The 21,017-nt window shown below is 50.4% G+C and overlaps 6 protein-coding genes across 6 annotated transcripts; 1 reads left to right on the forward strand and 5 right to left on the reverse strand.

The window, feature by feature from the left end:
* Positions 1-167: 167 nt before the first annotated feature.
* Positions 168-1,406, reverse strand: J4E92_000493 (uncharacterized protein; the record flags this gene model as incomplete). The annotated part of the gene is made up of 1 exon (XM_051491909.1): positions 168-1,406. One exon carries the CDS (start codon positions 1,404-1,406, stop codon positions 168-170), a length of 1,239 nt encoding a protein of 412 aa, XP_051357421.1.
* A 1,796-nt stretch (positions 1,407-3,202) lies between these two features.
* J4E92_000494 (uncharacterized protein) lies at positions 3,203-4,961 on the forward strand (the record flags this gene model as incomplete). The annotated part of the gene is given in 4 exon segments (XM_051491910.1): positions 3,203-3,205; positions 3,285-3,355; positions 3,374-4,176; positions 4,345-4,961. 4 exon segments carry the CDS (start codon positions 3,203-3,205, stop codon positions 4,959-4,961), a joined length of 1,494 nt encoding a protein of 497 aa, XP_051357422.1.
* Positions 4,962-5,431: 470 nt separating this feature from the next.
* J4E92_000495 (uncharacterized protein) lies at positions 5,432-10,410 on the reverse strand (the record flags this gene model as incomplete). The annotated part of the gene is made up of 3 exons (XM_051491911.1): positions 5,432-6,185; positions 6,393-7,375; positions 8,611-10,410. 3 exons carry the CDS (start codon positions 10,408-10,410, stop codon positions 5,432-5,434), a joined length of 3,537 nt encoding a protein of 1,178 aa, XP_051357423.1.
* Positions 10,411-11,318: 908 nt separating this feature from the next.
* On the reverse strand, positions 11,319-13,766 carry J4E92_000496 (uncharacterized protein; the record flags this gene model as incomplete). Its single annotated transcript, XM_051491912.1, has 1 exon — positions 11,319-13,766. One exon carries the CDS (start codon positions 13,764-13,766, stop codon positions 11,319-11,321), a length of 2,448 nt encoding a protein of 815 aa, XP_051357424.1.
* A 553-nt stretch (positions 13,767-14,319) lies between these two features.
* Positions 14,320-16,584, reverse strand: J4E92_000497 (uncharacterized protein; the record flags this gene model as incomplete). Its single annotated transcript, XM_051491913.1, has 4 exons — positions 14,320-14,906; positions 14,957-15,617; positions 15,669-15,771; positions 15,824-16,584. 4 exons carry the CDS (start codon positions 16,582-16,584, stop codon positions 14,320-14,322), a joined length of 2,112 nt encoding a protein of 703 aa, XP_051357425.1.
* Positions 16,585-17,654: 1,070 nt separating this feature from the next.
* Positions 17,655-20,294, reverse strand: J4E92_000498 (uncharacterized protein; the record flags this gene model as incomplete). Its single annotated transcript, XM_051491914.1, has 1 exon — positions 17,655-20,294. The coding sequence occupies one exon, from the start codon at positions 20,292-20,294 to the stop codon at positions 17,655-17,657; it is 2,640 nt and encodes an 879-aa protein (XP_051357426.1).
* Between the last annotated feature and the right edge of the window lie 723 nt (positions 20,295-21,017).

The following is a 21,017-nucleotide window of genomic DNA, read 5'->3' on the forward strand; positions in this document are numbered from 1 at the left end:
TTCAGCAAGATATTGTCGTCCGCGTGCAGCGATGTGTTTGCACCCTCGAGTCGACACTGTTGTATACGCATAGGTCTGTGTACATACTCTAATAACGCGTCCATAGCACATCCTTCACGCTTTGCTAGCTTATCTACCCTCCGTCGTTCCTCTTCTTCTGCCTCTTTTTATCTTACGCAAAGCTTGCAGCATTGGCCCTTCAGTAGTACTCGAGGCTTTGAATCAGCCTCTGGCTTCTGGAGGGTAGACTGAGCAATGTCTTCTTGTATGCGCGGCGCTTCTTCCCATTGGTTCGGCATAGGTGCTTTCCCTTCCGGTACATGTGTTTGCGAAACGGTATATGGAAGTGTTTGAGATTGCGGTCGGCTTTTGGATTGCGTAGATTTACTCGCAGACAATGAACGAGGCCGCAGTCCTGCTGGTGGCGGAAGCAGACTAGAGTGCAAGGATGATGATGGTGGGGCATTACTGTATGGTTGCCGCTGCATTTCTGCTTTGACAAGATTGGCCCTTTGGGTGCTCTCGTAGTCTTCTTCAACGTTTGACTTGTGCACCGGTGTGTACCGCTTAGGATAAGCTTCGTCCAGGAGCGGTCTCTTTTCATCGTTAGATCCCCTGGGCAGGAGGCTACTTGGGACAGGGGTAGACAGTTTGAAATTCTGACTGAACTTCTTGAGGTCGTCCAGGTCTGGAGATTTGTTCTCGCGCCTGAATGCCCTCGCCCGGTTGCTGAGATCTGCGGCTTGGAGCATCCTGGCAGTTTCCTTGAGATGGCGTTTCCTATCGGCGGTTTCGCGCTGCTCAGCTCCTCTCTCGACATCAGGGTCCTGGCCCAGATATTTGTTGGGATACCATGGAAGAATCGTACCTGGAACTCGGGAGTCATCAGAAGTTTCTTTTCTCTTCGCAATTACGGTTTCTGGGGTGCGTTGTAGGACGCTTAGACGATGATGAAGAGCTGAGTGCCCTTTTCGCGCCGCTGGATCTGCGACAGTCTCAGTCCACATCCCGGAAGCTTGATTATCTTCTGAACGTATAGGGATTGTCTCAGTCCATTTCGCAGAAGCTTCTGTAGTCTGAGTGGATGTTGGGAACTCCCGCTTCTCTGAGACGACAGCCTCATCATTGACGTCGTGTATCGTAGGAGCTTGGATCTGGTGCAGTGAAGTCGCCGGCATGAATTCATCTGTCATTCTGATGGTAGAAGCGATGTGTGTGTGCGTCTGCGAGACATTGCTGACTGCAAACCAAGAGTGATCGAGGGCTTTCTTGGCGGTCAGTCTCTGCGAAGGTTCGATCCGCATCAGTGAGCGTATAAAGTCTATGGCACAACCGCTGACATGGGAATCCTTTAGCGTGCTATCAGGGAAGTCTATGTCGCCTTTCTGGTACTGTAGGAGCTGCATGTTGTCAAAAAACACACTGCATCCTGTCAAAGCACTTGATATTGTTGCTCCTAAGCTCCACATATCCGCACGTAAGGCGTCTGCATCTTTCGGGTTACCCCCAAAAGGTTCTCCGATGGTTTCTGGAGCCATGAAACCTTGGGAACCGTGGATGGAAGTCGTTCCTGAGGAGTCGCCGCTGCGTCGGCTGAGACCGAGATCGCCAAGTACAACCCACCATGCACTATCTGGTGGGGTTTTGGTTTTGATCAGGATATTCTAAGAGTTCTTCAGAATTTGTGCTCAGATCGTTACTGTTGTGTTACTTACGGTGGGCTTTAGATCTCGGTGAGCGAATTTATTGTCATGCATCCGGCACAGCCCTCCAAGGATTTGCCCGCTAATGATCTTGGCGAGTTCCTCCGACAAAGTACCATGATTCCTGAGATAATTTCCAAGATCCAAGTGCTCGCAGTACTCCATACAGATGTAGAGCATGTTTCGATCATGGTACCATCCATACGATCTCACAAAGTAATGTGTATACTAGGCCAAGCATTAGTAATGTGTACGGAGTTGGTTAGGTGACTCACTCTGTCTTGCGCAAATTTAGCTAATGCTTCCAGCTCACGGCGATACCTCTTGCTTTTGTGATCGCTAGAAGCAATTTCGGACTCCAGGAATATCTGTTTGACAGCTATTGTGTTCACGTCGCCAGGCCCTTCGATCTTCTTCTGCAAAATGACTAGGCCTTCACCCCCAGAACCGAGATTCTCTGCCCATTCCCACTTTTGAGGCAGAACGCTGTTTCGACACCCTAGCGGTGTATTGTGGACAGTGGTGCTACCTTGGACAATCACGTCTAGTTTCGAATCCCGGACAAGTTCGGGCAATTCGCCATCTGACCTTACCGACGTTGATTTCATGTGATGGAATTGAAGTCACTGGGTGTGACCGTAAAGAAGCAGAACGAGACTAGGGATCTCGAAGAATGAGGGAAAGAGCGTGTGATGTAAGACCGGTCAGCGATGACGCAAACAAGCGGGGGTTCAGCCAGTCGCACCAGCTGACAACCCCGTCCGCCCGTAGCAAAGGCGGCTGAGCAGCCATCAGCGCTTCCGTTCTACAACTAGCGAATCAAGACCTAAGACAACCTTTAGCTAAGTCTTAGCTAGAAGCTACTAGTTATAATCTATAGTTATAGTATTTAGCTTATAGTATTTTAGTAATCTACTTCTACTACTATTATTAAAAAGTCTTACTAAGTAATTTCTATAGTAGTTTTTTTAGTAGAACTAGCCTATATAGCTTACTAAAATCTATTTTTAGTAAAATTTAGCGCTAAATTTTAAGTAGCTTATACTAAGTATACTTATACTAGTATATATAGTAGCTATAGTATTACTTAAGAGTATACTAAGAAAGTACTTATATAAAAGTAGTAAGGTTTTAAGTAGTATACTTATAGGCGTAGTATATATTATTTTATTTTTATATTAACTTAGTATAATATAAAAAAAAAAAATAGCTTACTTAAATATAGTAAAAAGCTATTAAGTTTAGTATTATTAATATAAAATAAGTAAGTTTTAGTATATAGAAAGATATAAAATACTAAATTTTACTAAAAATTTATACTTCTAAGCTATTATAAGTAGTAGCTAGGTTAAGTAACCTATCTAATAGGCGTTAAGATTATTTAGTTAAGTACTATAGGAAGTAGAGCTAGCTTCTAGCAAAAGCTACAAGTTTAGGAGGGATAGTCACCGGAAGATGACATGTTTAACACAGCCTTGTCGCACACAACGCGACAGGCTATGGTAAGAGGTATATGATCTGATCCGAATCTCTGTGCTTCCCAAGCCGACGCATTGCCACTCCGCACGATCTTGACTCTAGGTGTTGAAGTCGTTCGAAATGTCCGCAGAGCTTGCGTTAGCAGTGCTTCCCACCGTGGACCTCTGCCGAAAGTAAGCCACCCTGGAAAGTAAAGCCTTCGCACAAAAGAAGCTTACGAGAGCTAGATACATCAAAGAAGGAAGGAGTTTGTGCTCAGCGCTGATACACGCCGATGCTGAAGCTTCGGAGCGCTTGGTGCAGCTCAACAACAACTGGGTACGGTTTGGGTCCCAGCTCAATTTTTTCCAGCGCATCCAGGACGCGATGGAGGAAGAGCACCGCGAGGTGTACAGTCAGACCCTGCAGATCCTCCAAAACAAGTTGGACATCGTGGTGTCTATACTGAGGGGTCTCGTAAAAGTGCAGCCTGCGAACGAGAATGAGCTAGCGCCATCCAATCACAAGGTCCTGCGGTGGAGGTTCGCAGCCAAGAAGAGTAGCTTGGATGAAGCTATCAATGATCTCGAGAAGTGGCAAGGACTAGCCGACCAATCCTGGTATCTGCTTCTCAGAATCGCAGATACCCTAGTTGATCGGGCCTTGGCTGCAAGCGGCAGCGCTGATGAGCCTAGTACAGGCAAAGCCATACCAGAAACGATCGCTATACGTGCTGGTTTGCAGCAGGTTGATGATCTCTCACCAGAAACATCAGCAGTCAAAAACATTACCCTGCGCTCCAGCGATATAAAGACGATGACCGTCCAGGCCATTTCTTTCTGCGATGGTATCGAACTTGCCACGAATGCGCATTCGGACGGATCAGCGAGCAGGTACATCCTAAACCACATGCAATGTGAACCTGGTGCGAAGCCGCAGATACTCAAGCGCAACATCCGCGACCTTGTACGAAAGCTTCAGGCCGACAAGCCGCACACTTTCGGCTTACTGAAATGTAAGGGCTTCGTAGCAGAATCAGTCCAGGTAGGACTTGGGGAAAATCTCTCGTTGACTCTGGTTTTCAGAGAACCTCCGGCTTCACACAACCCTAGAAGCCTGCGGGAAATGTTACTCGCATCGTCGACATGCGTGTCTACTACTCGACGGCTCTATATTGCGCAAGATTTGGCTAGGTCCATCGGTTATGTGCATACCTTCGGCTTTGTGCACAAGAACGTACGTCCGGAGTCAGTCCTCGTTTTTGACGATGCCGACGGACAGGGTATCTCCGCATTTTTAGTCGGATTCGAAAACTTCCGACGAGACGAAGGCTGGACGCAGCGCCGAGGCGATGACGCGCCAGATAAGAACCTATACAGGCACGCATCTCGGCAAGGCTTCAGCCCTCGCGACGATTACGAGATGCGCCACGACATATACAGTCTAGGTGTATGTTTGTTGGAAATAGGTCTTTGGAGTAGCTTCGTCGAATACGATCCGGCAACCTCAGCGCGCAGTCTTTCGCAACAGCTCACAACGCAGTCTGGGAAAGACAGAGAGATCGTGTCGGCATCTCTGCGAGACCCGACAAAGGATGTCTTCATCGCTCTCGCGCGATACCGCCTCCCGGGAAGCATGGGCGACATGTACGCGGAGGTTGTGGAGACGTGTTTGACGTGTTTGGACCGCGGCAACCTTGATTTCGGAGACGGGGAAGCGTTCGAGGACGAGGATGGGATTCGCGTTGGCGCTCGGTATATCGAAAAGGTTCTTATTCGCCTCGGAAGGCTAAATATGTAGTTTCGCTGTGCTCTGTCTGTCCTGTTTCTGCAGTCAGATCTTGGAAGGAATGCGATCGGTTTCTCTGCGCGTAGATTCTGCTTCCTGATCAGCACAACCAATCCTGCTGCATAATTCACATTATAGCGATCCGGCTCCCATAGTATACATATTGTGCGATGAAGGAGGCAAGAGCTAGGTGTGGTGTCCCCGGGCAGGATTGGGGCATCGGGTGGGATCCAAATGCCGCCGGACGCAGCTCGGCAAAACCTCGGCACTCAATCAATCGAGGACCACGTTATTTGCTCGGTGACCTTCGCGATGTAGCCGTGATCTTGCATGAAGTCGCGACGTCAGTTCAGGCAAAATCCTTAACATATTAGATGTCTTGCGAGGGAGTATCACGTCTCGGGCCAGAGATCTTGTAACTTCATAGGAGAGAGTGCTCAGCACCGCCGTCTCGGAGCGCTGAATGCATCATAATTGACTGTCTACTGCTCTTGAACGGAACGTCGTGGCGAGAGCGACCTTTCTTCGCTTTCCAGAAGCGCACTGCTCGCATCAACCACTTCTCCGCTTGGAATCGATGACTCTTCATCCGCGTGCGCCACTGATGTACCTTCCTCCGGTCCATCAACCCATTCCACACCCTCTGCATCCACGAGTTCAACACCCCACCTAACATCTCCCCGCGCGTCTCTGAACCAACTCAATTTAGTCAGTCTACCACTCTTAGCAAAACCTTCAACACCCTGCTGTTCAATCAACCCGATCAGCCCCTCGCTTCCAGCAACCATAGCCAGTACGTCTGCCAAGCACTCGACGCGATGTTGCATGCATGAGCTCGGATATACGATCTGCAAGCTCACAACCAAAGTAACCAGGATAACGATAAGTAGGATGAGTATGGTAAGCGAGAGCCACGTTGCCGTCTCATTCATAGCAAGAACTTCAATCCGTTTCGTAAACGTCCCATTCACAGGCTCTGACGAGGCCCGCTGGTAGGCTGCTCTCTCAGGCCCTGAAGATGACCAGCGCCCGCTGAGACTCGACGACCCGCTATTGACAAAGTGTTTGAAGAAGATTTGTAAAGTCTTCTCGGAATGTCGCAATAGCGTTGTTGTATTTAGCAGGGATTCGGTGTCCTTGTTGGCAAGGTTCCAGTTTGCGTAGGACATGAAGTCGACGTTTAGGCCACGATCCCGGTCGCGAATGTTGAAGCGTTCGCTTGCTGTTTCTTCGATGCTGCGGTTGTAGGATAGCCAGGAATGTGCTATGTGAGGTGTGATGATGTGTGGGGCGGTGAGGAGTTGCGTCATGAATAGATGGCCGTAACTAGTAGCTAGTGGTTAGCACTTGATTCGTGATGAACACGCTCGAGGTAGCCACTCAATTGGATGGATGCCTTACCTGACATTTCCTCTTCCTGTGTAGGATGTTGGACTAGGGTACAAGATATCCCAGGCGTAATCCCATGCATCCAGAGCAGGCTGTGGGTCCGCCACCAAGCTGTAGTCCAAAACGTTCCCAGAACTCCTAGCTACAGTAACACTGGCGGATGTATTTTCGATGACCATGATACAGTCCATTATAGCCATCTTGGGCTCTTCCGTGAAGTAGAGAAGCTCTTCATCTGCAGAGCCGTACGGTGCGCTAATTTGTTGTACCTTCGGGTTCGCAGCTGGATTAGCTCCAGATATCTTCGCAGTCACACCTGGCCCCACGATCCACTTGATGGTAAAGTTACGATACCAAGAGCCTTGAACGATAACATCTTCTGGCCCATCCTCGCTGAGGGAATCGGACGGCGCATTGGCACTCGTGCAGTTGCCATTGGTAAGTTGTTCATAAGTGCATTCTTGTATGAAGAAATTGGGATCCACACGTTCAATCATCGAGCTGTTGCTGCTCCAATACGCAACGACAGCTTGCTGACCAGGATCTGTGCCATTCGTACAGCATGATAACCGTCTCCGGGCCGAGAAGACAGAGGTATTGTACGATTCGCCGTCGAATAGAGTAGTTGGTAATGCAAATCCTTGTAGCGCTTCATTGGTACGATTGGGGAAAACGTCTGCGGCTTGGTCAAGCCAGCCGGAGTCTGGTACGGCGATCGGAGAGCACTCTAATCGACTTCGGATAGCGGAAGTGATGAAAGACGCGTTTGCGGGTGACGCTATAGAATTGGGGCTTGTATGTCTACCAGAACCGGAACACGATTTCGAGGACACTGTGACGTTTGGCAGCTCTTGCATATCAAGTGGGGTAAACGTCCATTCGTCCTTAGTCCACGCCAGTTGCGGTGCTTCTAGAAGAATCTCGTCCAACGCGTGGTTGAGCCACTGAATATTGGATGAGTCCAACATATGCTCGTCTAAGTCGAAATTGCGCGTCCGTTCGCCTGGGTTGGAAAAGTCGATAGGCTCTTGTAGAAGCTCAAAAGGTGCTGTCACCCAAAGTGTATCAATATGTGATGGGTCCCAAGTTTCCCGACTAATCAATGCGGTCTGTCTTTCGAAGACGGCTGCCATGGAGATGATGACTACACGGTTAGCTACACGACTCAACGGAGCGAGAAAATGCTTACGGATTTGTGATAAGGTTGTACCAGTAGTTATTAGACAAAGCATCCAATGTTTCCGCGACGCTGATTTTGCCGCGGCCCATATCCAGTATGAAGACTGGTAAGTCAACGATGCTCCTCGTATTGGGACTACGGGTTTCCGCGACAACGAGAGATATGGCTGCAGAATTCGCATAGGTTTATCGATACCATCCCAACTCAATCCAATAAAAACGGCGATTAGCGTTGCAACGACAGAGTGAGGAGAGAACGACGTGTCGAATAAACCCAAATCGACCTGGTAGGTAAAAGCAGTCTGGGAAAGCTTATCTTCTCGTGCATATCTGCGAAGAACAAACATGGTTGTTGCGACAGCGATCAGAGTAGCCAGTAGTGTAAGAAGCCATCGTTTGAGGAGCATTGAAGGCCTCCAGTCATCTTGAGAGCCATCTTTGGATCTGGGATGGCTTACTGAAAGCTCGCTTGTCTTGCCGAGTACATTCGGCTTTCTACCTTCAATCGACTCCCCCGTCGTTTCGTTCTCCGAAATGATGCCGCCTTTTAGATGATAAACCCGTGATTGGATAAGACCTTGCGTGCGCGATCTTTCATATCCAAGGAATGTACTGAACGTGGTAGAAGAAAGCGAAGTATTGCCAAGGATGGATGATGTTCCAGCAACGGTGGCAGGATCTGAATGGAGGTTGAGTGGTCTTTTCCTGGGCGATGTGTAGAATACAGCTACTGCAATGTAGCCTGCCAAGAGCATGAACAATACTGCGAGTGTTATTGCAACCTCAGTGACGACCAGAATCCGTCTCCTAACGCGTGTAGCAAGCCCTTTTGTATCTTCCAATTGTGGGTTGTCGGCTTCTATGAGAGAAGAGAGCAAAAGCTCTTTTGTGAAGTGCATCCGAAGTTTGCTAGCTTCTTCCTCTAACGTGACGTTCTCCAAAATATTGGACACGTTGTGAGCGAAAGTTGAAGCAAGAAGCAACGATATACCCTCAAAAGAACCATGAACATTACGAGGTACGGCCATGTACTGGAGGTAGAGGTACGATGTCAGTATATGTCTCGCATGCACTTCGTACAGTCAGAACTTACCTTGTCCCAACTGTCACTGCGAAAAGTGAGATCATCCAATAAGTCGAAATCGATGGCTTGTTTCGACACAGGCTGCCTGCGTCGCTCAAACTCTGATACGTCGAAGGACATGGAAGTTTCAGCGCCGTCGATGGATGCAGAGACTGGGAGGCTAGCTGTATGATATTCCGGAGTGCATACTTGTGCCCGTATCGTGAGGTTGTCCCATGAGTCTTTCTCCCATACACCCACGGGCACATCGACAGGTGACGGCCGGACAATCCATTGAGGCGATACAAGTAGCAGGTCACGCCCAATGCATTGATCGGAGAAACCATAAATGAACGTGCGAGACCATTGCTCGAGGACCTTCTCTCCAATGGAACGAATTGCTGGAAGCTGACCGTAATCTCGAATAAGTGTCTCCCACGACACGTAATTGGAAGACATGTTGGTCCAGAGCAAGCCACCATCATCTGTAAAGGTATCGCTAATGAAGCCATCGGAGTTCAACTCGGCTCCCAAAGCATCCCATTGAGCGATTGGACCTTGGATTTGGACCTCACAACCATCCTCTGATCGAACTTTGAAACCCTTTGAGGAGACAGTACATGTGTCGTTTGGACATGACGTTATCGGGATGTCTGTATACTTGTAGGCAATATCGATTATGTCCTTCTCGACCAGAGCCATCGATGTGCAACTGTAGTTTAGATGGAACACCTCAGTATCTGCTTGCCATATACCGTTCGGAAGCGTTGCATGGCGCTTGTCGCCATTTGATGCTCCAAAAGGTACAATGACTTGCGAATTCGACGACCAGATAGATGTAGATACGTTGAAGAGATATCCACTTATAGTTCGGAGATACGTATCCCTTCGAGGTGAAAGCTGAATGGGTGACAAGTCTTCGCCAATTGTCTGGCCAGCGGCATACCGTTGAAGCTGCACATCCTCCTGATACAAGATTTCTTTCGCAACGAATACGGACGACGAGAAGGTTGAAATGCTGAGCACACTGATACCAGCTGCGAGCGAAGACAAGGCCAGATTCCATCTCCGGTGGCCGCCGCTCCGCTTTCGAGAGAAACCTACAAAGATGCTTTTCCACCAGACCTTGGGCAGATAGAATAGGGTGAACTTGGCTTCGATAGATTCGGGGCCGGCCATGCGTGCGTATGCTTCAGTCCTCTTTACATCCTCTGCAACCTGGACAACAGCCTGCGTGAAGAAAATGGCGACGATAGTGGGCGTATATCTCCATCCAATGAGTAGTCCAGTAGACCCATCCTCATCTCCGAGTCCATGGTTTTTGTAAGAGTGCCAGCTAAGGGCTGCTAATACGGTCGAGAGTATGAGTGATGCTAGGCTAAGAGTGATCAGGTATGGGCGCCGCAGCGTGTATGGCACCCAATCTGTGGATGTCCGCAGGCTTTGATCTTGGAACTTTGCTTTAAGCTCGTCAGAAAATGTCGGACATAGTAACTTGGGGTACTTGGTATTGCACTCACGCTCATGGGTATCATCGAAGTTCCTTATTTGCGGCTCATCCAGCGGGTGGTCGTCGATTGCTCCACTGAGTGCGGTAGACGCTCGGCTGGAGAGAAGCGTCTCGTTCTCCGAAGCAGCATGAGGAGACGAATCGATGTGTTCGCGTTGCTCTTGAGCTCGGGATTCAGGCCTGCAAGTGCGGTCAACGCTGTCGCCCTGTTCGGCGTGCTCATGCTGCATGATCCCGCTTGAGGTCTCGCTCTCAGGAAGCGATATCCATGAATAATGTTCGCGCGGTTCTGACGATGGACTACTGTTTGAATGCGACATGCTGTTTGCGCATTAAACTTCCAATTGCGGCTCCCATGCAGGTCATGAAGCAGTCTGACTGGAATTTGTAGATCGCGCAGAGTATTTGGGAAAGACAGATCTAGAGGCTGAGTGCATTCAGGCAACCATAGTAACCCCAGGAAGACTTGGCTCCATGTTACGCGCTGCAGATGCAGCGGTCACAATCAGCAGCATAGCCTCGTTACGCCCGGCGACCCACTCATGGCGGCCAATCTCCGCTGGTTACCTGGCAGAGCCTCTTAGTCTTGGAAGCCGTTAGAAATATAAGATGCGGGCTGTGAGCGCCCAGTAACAATGCGAGAGAGATCTGTTTGTATGTGACAAGACGCAAGTCGCGCGGTGCAGAGGAGATGCCAAGGTTCCACGGGGGGTCAGCGTCAGCGCTAGGGCCCAAAGGGGAAAGCGTTTGAGGGTGGAATTGTCAATCGACGATTTCGTGAGCCATCATACAACATACGATTTCAAAAGCTTCCATCGGCTATGTTCAACCATACAGGCGCCTTGGAGGGCTTGGGTAAGCTAAACACTATAACAAAAGCTGTCACATCGCCAGCCAGATGCATGCTGGACATTTATATTGCGCTGATCTCATTGGCTCTGACGCGTTCCAGCGCGACCAGATGCTAGACATCGTCACACGTAGTGTGCGAATGTAACCTACTACTACCCGCAATCCTGTCTTTCAGAATTGTCTTGCGAGATGGACGCTGAGTTTTTCCACTCGCATGAGTACGAACATGATGCCATCCCGATTGCAAGCCCGCGTCAGCCTCCAGCCAAGGATCCTCGCCCTCTTTAGTGGCAACTCGTTATTCGCGCGAGATCGATGATAGCGTACATCTCGCTGGCGTAAGACAATAAACCGCGTGTTGTTCATATCGACAACCTTATTGTTGGTTGAACATCGAGCCATCCCAACCATACGCGCGAGTCAGCCTTGCACCCAACGTCCGCATCATGGCAAGCGACATCTCGTTGCCCGGATGAGGCTCATGGAAACAGATGCCCCTGTCAAGTCCTCTGTCCTGTCTGAGCTGCTCCGATGGAGTGAACTGCCACGCAGAACCTTGCATTTGTTCAGCGGAGAAGCCGAGATGGGTCATCGTCGTGCGAAGAGCCGTCCACTTGGTCACTCCTGGTACTTCGTCCTCATCTGGGATGAAGAATAGCGCTTTGAGGACCTTGTATGAGTTGTCTCCGAGACGGGCCCAAGGTCGGCGAGGATCGACAAACGTATCAGGAGTAAGCTCATCTTCAAACTCAAGCTCGTCGGCGGGCACCGCGGCAGCTGCCCCACGGGTCTTGTCTTTTGCTTTCTTGGTGATGGCAAATCTGTCCAGGTTTCCGGTAATTTCTTTCGATGGATCGTGGAAGATCTGAGACACCGGCTGAAGTTCGAGGATATCATCCGCCGAGAGAGGACCGATCTTTTTCTCGGAACGACCGTCTACCCACGCTTTTGTTCGACGCATAGCACCGCGCTCTTCGAGAAGACGCTGTAAGGTTTCCTGGTCCTCGCCACCAGATAGGTTCCGGAAATCTGTATCGAAGCCTTTCCAGAACCTGTCCAAATTGGCCTCCGCCTTACGCAGCGCATCAATGACCTTCTTCCGCCTACTTCCTTCGTAAGGATACGTGAACTTTCCATCGGAAGGATCACCAAGTTCTGGGGAAGTGATAAACCCAGTATCCATGGCCGCTACGAGGACACGGTCCCACACCTGCAAGGGCTCAGCCACACGTGAGTTGACCCTGGCTTTGACGCTTTCGGTCACTGCTAGCATCTTCCAGACTTTGAAGTTCCACGGTTGGAGTTCAAGGAGATGTGAGCACTCCGTCAGAACTGAGAGCCGTGTAATGGCCTCTTTGATTGGCGTGCTAAGCAGGTCTCGTACTTTGGGCTTCTTTTGGAGAAAGGTTTCTAGGATATCAAGACGTACTCGAATATCGAGGAAAGACATGGTGTAATCGCTCTTCTTGTTGAGTTCACCACACAATTCTTGAAGTAGAAGGCAAATCTCCTTCTTATTCTGATCTTTCATGAAGTCCTTGTGTGCTGACATGTGTGATCCGGTTGACAGCGGAAGCCTCACAAACTGCGATCGAAGTTCTTCGCTAGCCGAGTATTGACTCATTTCTTCGAGAACGTCTCGCTTCATGAGCTCGAGTAGCACATGGAATGACTGGATAGCTTCCACGAGTTTTTCGGGTTCGAGTGACCAAGTGTGCACACCTTCCGGGTGGAGAGTGAAGAGCTCGTCGATACGCCGAGCATAAGCGTCAAGTTGATCCCAACATATCAGCCTTCGATGATAACGAGCCACTAGAACGTTCAGGGTGCTAGTGATGAAGTCTTTGCTCCTGATATTAGGATGCGCTTTGCCCAAGCGATCAGCCACCTGAGCAACGTCGTGGCCGACAGCACTGGTGTAGGCTTTTTCGAACTGCGCTGGATCTTCGCGAAGTTGCCAAATCTCGTCCTTGGCCGTATTAGCTGCGTCGGACGTCCAGCGACGTAGTCTGTGTAGATGAAGACCATGGCGACCACGGTAAGGTGTCATAGCGGTAGCCTCGGAGAACGCAATGTCCTTATCCTCTTCATCAACGATGTTCAGCGCGTCAGGCTCTGGGTCATTGATCTCAGTGTCGAGTAGTTCCAAATGATCCGACAAGATGATTCGAACGCACTGGAGCAGGAAAGAGTAGAGGAACTGTTGAGCGTGTAGAACTTGAAGACCATTGCCAAGGGCTAAGCCAAATCCATCGTCTACAAAGTCTATAGCCTCAGTGACACTGTCAAATTCCTCTGATTCGCCGTATTCGTTACTATCAGACAGGCGGACCACATGTGAGGGCGCGCGATAATCGTCCGTAAAGCCCAAAGGCATGAATAAGCGCTCGGTTGTGGCAAAAGTATGAGGTGGCTGACGACTACGAGCCTCGACTAGAGCTGAGAGTGTTGTCTTGTCGCCCAAGTCCTCAAGGTTGATGAACGGTAGAGTTCGTTCCAAAGAAGGTACGCCAGAAAAGGCCACCAGGGAGTGGTAGCCGTCCTCGCCGAAGCACTCGGGACGATGACATCTGGGAATATCAGGGTATACTCGCTGGAGTATTCCAACTCGTTGGTGCGCTCTTTTCGTAGCCCAGCGTGTTGCGAAAACCCCTGACTGTGGTGACAGGATGTTGCGTAGCTGGATCTGTTTGTTAACGATTTCGGCTCCAAGGCTCTTAGCGTAGTATGTGGTATCGCCGATGGGGTAGCCAGTTGTCAAGTCGGGGTTGTGAATGATAGCGAGGATCTCGTTCAGACTCCTGGTTGGGGCGGAAGTGGGCATGTTGAGTGACTATTTGCCTTTCGTGAAGGTCAGTGGCAGTGGGAGATATCTTCTGGGAATGACCAGATAGATTTTCTGATGATCGTTTTGTACATAATACCAGAACTGTTGAAGCGAGTAGATATACACATTGTGGGTAATAGTGAATTCGGCAGGCACCAAAGAGGTGGCGGCCTTGCATTGCGACAATAGCGCCGTCTGCCCCTCCTGAGGGCGACCCGCTGCTCGGAGGGGGTGGATAATTTAACTGATCTTGCACTAGTTCTACGGTTATTGGCGCTTGTGTATAGTCGAGAAGAACACACCAAAGAGAAGTGTTCAGTCATTGTTCCAGAGGTAGTAAACAAGGACGAAGGCAGATACCCTGGCAACAGCAATCGCAGTGCAAGCGCCGCTAGGCATGACTTGAACAGGTAGATTGTCTCTCCTAAGATGAAAGCAATCGCCGCAGATACCCAAGATAACGACCGAAAGAAACCCGTTGAAGCGAGACTGAAAGAAAAGGGCTTGCCAACTTTCCAAAATGGAGCAGCTGGGTCGAGCAATCGTATGCTCAAGCAGCAGCACACACCACGTTGACTCCATGACCTGCAACAGCATCGATGACACCCTCAGCATCCAAAGCTTCAAACAAGCCGACGAATGTAGCCGTCCACTCACGTCCTCCATCTCCGGCACCTCGATTGAAGACGAAGTCTTGGACTCCGCCGCCAGCACCACCAAGGTCTTGCTTTAGTCTCGCGCCATCGTCGTCTGCCCACCCTGCCCCCCATACAGTATACTCCCCACCACCGAACGACGGTTTGACGCTGCAGCCAGCCGATACGGACTCTGGCTCGGGAGCCGGAACAACTGGCGGGGTTGCAGGCATGTATTCAAGACAGTCACTGGATCCGGTACCATCATCCTCGCTACTGACCTCCGGGTAACAATCGAATCTGACGCGATGTGCGTCTTCGTCTGCTCCGTTCCAGATCATGCGAACCTCGGTCCCTGGTTTATGCACCCAGCTTGACTTGTCGGACTTGAGGTATTCACGAATCGCTTTGACTCGCTCAATTCCGGTTGAGTCACGGAACTCGGAAGGGATATCCTCCATTCCTAAGTATGTCGCAATAAGTCCTCCAACAGCAGGAGCAGCTATATGTATAGTTAGCGATCTTATCATGGGTACGGGCAAAGTAGCTTACCGACGGAGGTGCCCTGGAAGGTTTCACTTCTGCTGTCCCTCGAAAGAGAAAAGACCAGGTTGCCAGGCGCGTAAATAGATAGCTGAGGTCCCCCCTGCGAGTCTTCGACTCGATCTCCCGAGATTTTCGCGGCACCGACATTGATGATGGGCGTCATGTCCGGATGTTCCAAAACCTGCGGCAGCAAATCGATGTCCTCGCGTGTGCCCTCATCTGCATCACGCTCATTGCCAGCTGCAAGGACGACTGGTGTGCCAAGTGCAATGATGTCGTTGATTGCGTTCAAGAAATCCCTTCCTCTCTCGGTTTTCAAAGCCTGGTCGCGCGTAGTGGACCCAGGAACGGCTTGAGAAACCACGACAACACTCTTGAGAGCTCGACCTTTGTCGCGTATGTCGGCGAAAGCGATTTTCAACCCTAAGAGGAGATCATCGGCGGTATGGAGTATCTTGACAGGGACAATCTTGGCTTGCTTAGCTATGCCATATCGTTTCCCCGCAGCTTTACAAGCCATCATTGTACCGTGTGAGCCTTCCGCAGGAGTGCCTTCAGGTGGTGCGTCGTCATCTGTGCCTCTCGACTGCCCCTTCAACTTGGAGGCTTCGGTCTGTAGGATGTCCTCTACATCAACGACGAGTTCGTGTATATCCTTGAGGTTGCCCTGGCGCGTCTGAGTCAGCGTAGTCTAGAGGCACACAGTAGAGCCACGAACATTAGTTACGCCAACTGCCACACCCTGGTCAATGACGTATATCCAAGTGCCCTTTCCGGCGTTGGCATCGTAGATGAAGCTTTTCAGATTACCACCCAAGCCACTAGGAAGCTTAGTCAGATGTCGCAGTGATCTCAAGGTTTTACCACACTTACTCGTACCTGCTGTCCTCCATCAAATCCTTCGTGGCTCTTTGTTGTCTCTTCCAAGTGATCGATCTCTTCGCGATCATCTTTGCTGGGTCGTACAAGGATGATGATAACTCGTCGTTGCCAGTGAGAATGGAATAGTGCGATGTATCTCTAGAAACAGCTCGGCATTTGATGAGCGGCAGCGATACATGTAATTCTGGGAGGATGCCGGGATGCTGCGTCACTTCCAAAACGCCCTCTGGACTCAAATCCAGCGGGCCCCATCTCAGTCCTCCGTAACATGTGAGCTCATAGATATCCTCCCCAGGCTTGGTCTTGGTCTTGAGGTACGCGAAAATCTTTGCATTCTCCTCGGTGGCATCCGGATCCTTGGCTACTGCCCAATATGTTGGCGGTTTTGGAGGTACCTTCCTCTTCGTGAATCTCAGTTTCCGCTCCTCGTAGCTCACACCGGGGATATCGATGTCCCTCCAACCCCGGAGATCGTCAACCGTCTCGCCTTCGATCAGGGACAACTTCCAACACGGTTTTCCATTGGAATCTTGGGTTTTTACGACACGATCTCCGTAGAAAGCCTCTAAGTTACACTCCGTCTCTTCATCGTGGCGATCACGACTGAATTCATCTGTGGATGGATATACGAAGACAGTGGCTGTAATTGGTTCCACGTTCGAAGAGACGTCGACCTCCCTGTTGTTCCCGTCAGGAGACGGACTTGCAATGACCGCTGGTATCAACGCAAGGAACAAGAGACGAAAGCGCATGATGTGAGATTGACGGAACAAAGTTCTTGGGACAAAATGTATGGAGAAGTTTGGTAGTGAAAAGATCGTGGGATCTTTGAGATGTGAGATGGCTCAATGGTAGATAGCAACACTTCAATGCGTGCCCGCTGTTATAGACATATTGCGACGCTCGAGATTACGATCCTGCTATACTTGGAGTTTTACTTCGCCGTCTTGATGTCCAAAGAAAGACCATGTTCAAACGTAGAAGTCGGCGCCTAGGAGCTATGACAGCATACCTGTCTTGAGCACTATCCATGATGAGGTCGCTTTGGACCTGATTCGAATGAAGCACAATGAATCTGCGACCGGAATCGACGACAACCGATGCAAACTTGTGGCGGCGGCACCTACTGTCGACGAAGAAGTGGGGGGAAAGTGATGTGGTTCTGTGCCGTAATGTGAGCTCATTTTACCCGTGAGAGCGCTAGGCGATTATGTCAGACAGCAAGACCGACGTGATTGGCCCACTGTGGCCCCACTCTGACACGCCCCAAAATAGAGTAGGCTCACTCGTTTGCACTTGCATCTGAATCCTTCTCTCCGCCTTGCGTAGAGATATTTCAGGTGCATGGCACAGCAACCTCGCGTGCGTTGAACTCGATGGCAGTGTCAATATGAAACGGACTACTGCCGTCAGCAATGTGCCGCTGGCGCTGGCACTCATCAAGGTAGTACGAAGTCAATCCGATGGCAGTCACCATGAATGGTACTTCAGGTAAATCGAGATCACATTTCCGGGGCGTTTAGGGTAATCGCAATGCAGGTAGTCACCGAGAACTGGCCAAATAATGGAAAGAACGACATTGAGCTACTTACGTCCGATATCTCCACAGATGATTATATGCCTACGTAACTTCTTCTAGCATGATGTTTGACCTTGTACCCATTCAGCGCCGACCCATCGACCCATCGACCCGTCTATCATCTGTCTAGATCTTGAGTAAGAGTCTTAGACCCAGAGTCCCTGAACGCCGTAACCGTGAATGACACCCCAACACAAGTGCGACGAATAGGGTTTCCTCTACATCGTCCTCCAGAAGAGACATTCAAGCGAGCTGAAACATATCACCTCTCCAGCCGTACGTCCTCGCAAGACGCCGACCGAAGCGTCGAGCCCATGTGAAAGGCAGCTTGTGTGTCGGGTGAGGCTCATGGAACTGGATGGGCTGCTCTAAATCTAGGTCTCGCGGGGTGAACTGCCAGGCGGAGCCTTGCAGCTTCTGCGCGGCGAATCCAGTAGCTATCATGGCGTATAGGAAGTCATGCCAGGGAATATCACCAGGATGGTCGCGCGAAAGTGGTGAATGGAACAGGACCCTGAAGACTTTGTGTGCGCGCTTATCGAGATGGAAGGTCGGTTGCTCGTCCATGTTGGTAGGAGCAGCTGGCATGTCGGGGTTGTTCTCGTAACCATGTTCGGTGTTGAGGGCTGCCAGACCGTGTGACTTTGCTTTCTTGGTATTGCTCAGGTTGATCTTGTCAAATGCGCCGGTGATCTGCTTTGTAGGGTCGTGAAGGTCATTGGAGACTGGAACGTATATGTATTCAATTGCCGAAGAGGGGTCGGAAGCCTCCTCGGGCTCGATCCAAAGCGGCGTGCGCTGTAGAGTACGCTCCTTGATAAGACCGGAGACTATTTCGCGAGGCGTAGTACCGGTACATTCTCTGAATCGACCATCTGCAGCGTGCCAGAACGCGTCCAGGGCCGCCTCCGCACTCCTGAGATTTTCGACGTTCACCCTGCTTCGGCGCTTGTTGATTAGATAGCGGAATTTTGCGCCCGGCTTTCCGAGATCAGCGAGGTTGGTTCCCTCGAAGGTTGTATTCAACGTTGAGTGCCACCTAGCGAGGTTGATAGCATAGGCTGTTATGAGCTCCGTCTGTCGCTGTTTGGCTAAGTACTGAACTCGCTTTACCCATGGTAGGAAGAAACTGAGTTGACGAAGACATTCCGAGACTATGGACAGCTTGGAAAGGAGTGAGGCTGCGGACGGGGAGGTCAAGTTTCTCGCTCGCTCATTGTTTTGCAATAGATTGTCCAGTGTCTCCACCAGAGTGTGCACCTTTAACGACTGTCGGACAGGCGGCTCCCAAAGATACTTGAAAAGAGTGAAAACACGCTCCAGTTCTTTGTCTCGTTTGCGACTACCTTTGCCGGTGAATTTGATGCCCACCACCATATCTTCAACACTGTGATCGCATTCTTGGGAGAAATAAGCGCGAATTTCCAAAGAGGATGACCAGGCTACCCTCAGCTCTTGTATGATTTCCAATTGGAAGAATTCCAGAAAAGACCAAGCTTCAACAAGTGACTCTGAGAAGTCTTCTGGGAGCTCTTCATTGCTACCAAGATTCTCAAATCCAAGCTCGTGTTTGTATAGCAACCTGAAGCGGTTGAGCTCGGACATATGTTGTCGCAGTTCGTTCCACATGAACAGGTCAATGTAGCAGTCGGTGGCCACACCATGTAATACACGAGGCCAAAGAACTTCGTCGCGCGCACTCTTATGTGTTTGTTTGCAACGAATACCTGGCAGTAGCTCCGGCCGATGTTCTTTGTATTCAAGTGTAAACTCTCGAAAGTATCCCGGATCCTCTCGGAGCAGCCAAATGTGATCTTCAGCCGCGTTTTGGCATGCAGATACCAGTGCTTCAAGTCGGCCGAGATCCGCTAATGTAGGCACCCGATAACATGCTTCTCGTACGATGGCGTTGAGCGAGGTGAAGTCCTGATCGCTGCAAGTCAAAGCTGGAGGCTCGGACGGATTTGCAGCATCTTTGTACAGCCCATATAACTCTTCGCACGATCGCTTCATGATAGCTGATTGTACCATAGTGTTATCCGCCAAGATTTCGCCAACACACAGCAGAAGGAACTCAAGTATGGCCGTCTGCATCCACACAATGTGTGAGCCAGGTAGAGGATGTATGGTATCTCCTCTACCCATCGATTCAGCGGCCTCTGCTTCCGTATTCCACTCGTAGATCTGGCCGTATCCGAGGTTGTTGAGCCCCATAGTAAACTTTGTCTTCTCAAGAAGCGCTGGCCGTAGGTGTATCAGAGGGGCCAACTCGTAATCTAGAAAGGCAAATTTCCACATTGCATGTCGGCCACGTGCGTTGAGAAGGATGAGCAGTGGGTTCGGCTTGGTGAGGTCCTCGAGGTTGAGATAGGGGAAGGCGTACTGCGCCAGCCCATGCGAATGCCTCTGGTGCGGGCACGCATTGAGAACGGACCTGTCAATATCGGGGCGATGATTCTTTGGTAGCTGTGTTGGCCAAGCCTTCTCGAGGATCGCTTTCCGCTGCGCCTTAGACTTCTTGAGCCAACGCACACGAATCTCACCTTCGAATTTGATGATGATGGAACACAGAGTTGTCCAAATGATAAGGTTAACCACCACAGCATCGCACTCTGCATTGACGATGTGCTCCACCGGGGCCATAATAGCTTTCTCCCAGCATAACGGTTCCTTCTGTCTGTCGTTGTCGCATGGATCGTCTTCTGGGCAGCCGAAGAAATGGTGTACGTGGTCGAAGTAGTGGAAGATACCTGCTCTTGTGAATGTAAGACCGCCAGATCTTGTACCCTTGAGTAGCGCCTGGCGCAGTGTCTCCGAGGCTTCGGGTTCGGGCAAAGATTTGAGAGATTGCAGCCACTGTCGGTACTGATCGGCCGACTCCATGCTCGATGTGCGATGGTGCTGCAAGATTTAGAGCTTCCAAAAGAGAGGCGAGAAGATTAAAAGAGCTTGCATCGTTGTGCGCAGACATAGAAGAGAACGACTCTAGGCTGCAGCACCGCTTCTCACGTAAAGGCGCAAGTGAGAGGGTTTTTTTTCTCAACTCGCGACAGCAAACGGGCGCCAGGCGAGCGCTCTCATACCGCTACATCACTGCGCTCACCAACGCGACGACATGGTCTTGCATCAATGGCAAAGACCATGTTGCTGAGCTAACTGCGCAAAGCTACATGTCTCTACCTGCTATCGTCTACCGGAGCAAACATATCAGAATCGATCACTATTGACGTTTGGTGGTTGAAGTGAGTCCAGCGGGTAGGTCGGTTGTGGTCCCTCTAGGTGTCGCTTCCCTCGACTACCAGAACCCACCCAAGGAAGGTGTGCCTGTTGACGCGAAGCCTCATTCCCCTCTCTTCACACCCCGACTACGACCTATACCACTTTCTCTCACTTTTTTTCGTCGCGTCGTCGATCAAGTTGCGGTGAAAGCCCTTCAACAGTCGGTCAGATAACGCGCGGAATATCGTCGGGACGCTGCAGACGATCGGGAAACCACAGCGACATCTCCAAACTACCATCTCGCTAATGGCACAACCCGCTTTCGGATGCGACACGAATTTGCGTATGCGCGACGCGGCGCGGCATCGTACGACTTGCCCTCCGCGG

This window comes from Alternaria infectoria (genome assembly GCF_024043175.1).
Source record: "Alternaria infectoria strain BMP 0036 chromosome Unknown scaffold_1, whole genome shotgun sequence".
Taxonomy (NCBI): Eukaryota; Fungi; Ascomycota; class Dothideomycetes; order Pleosporales; family Pleosporaceae; genus Alternaria; species Alternaria infectoria.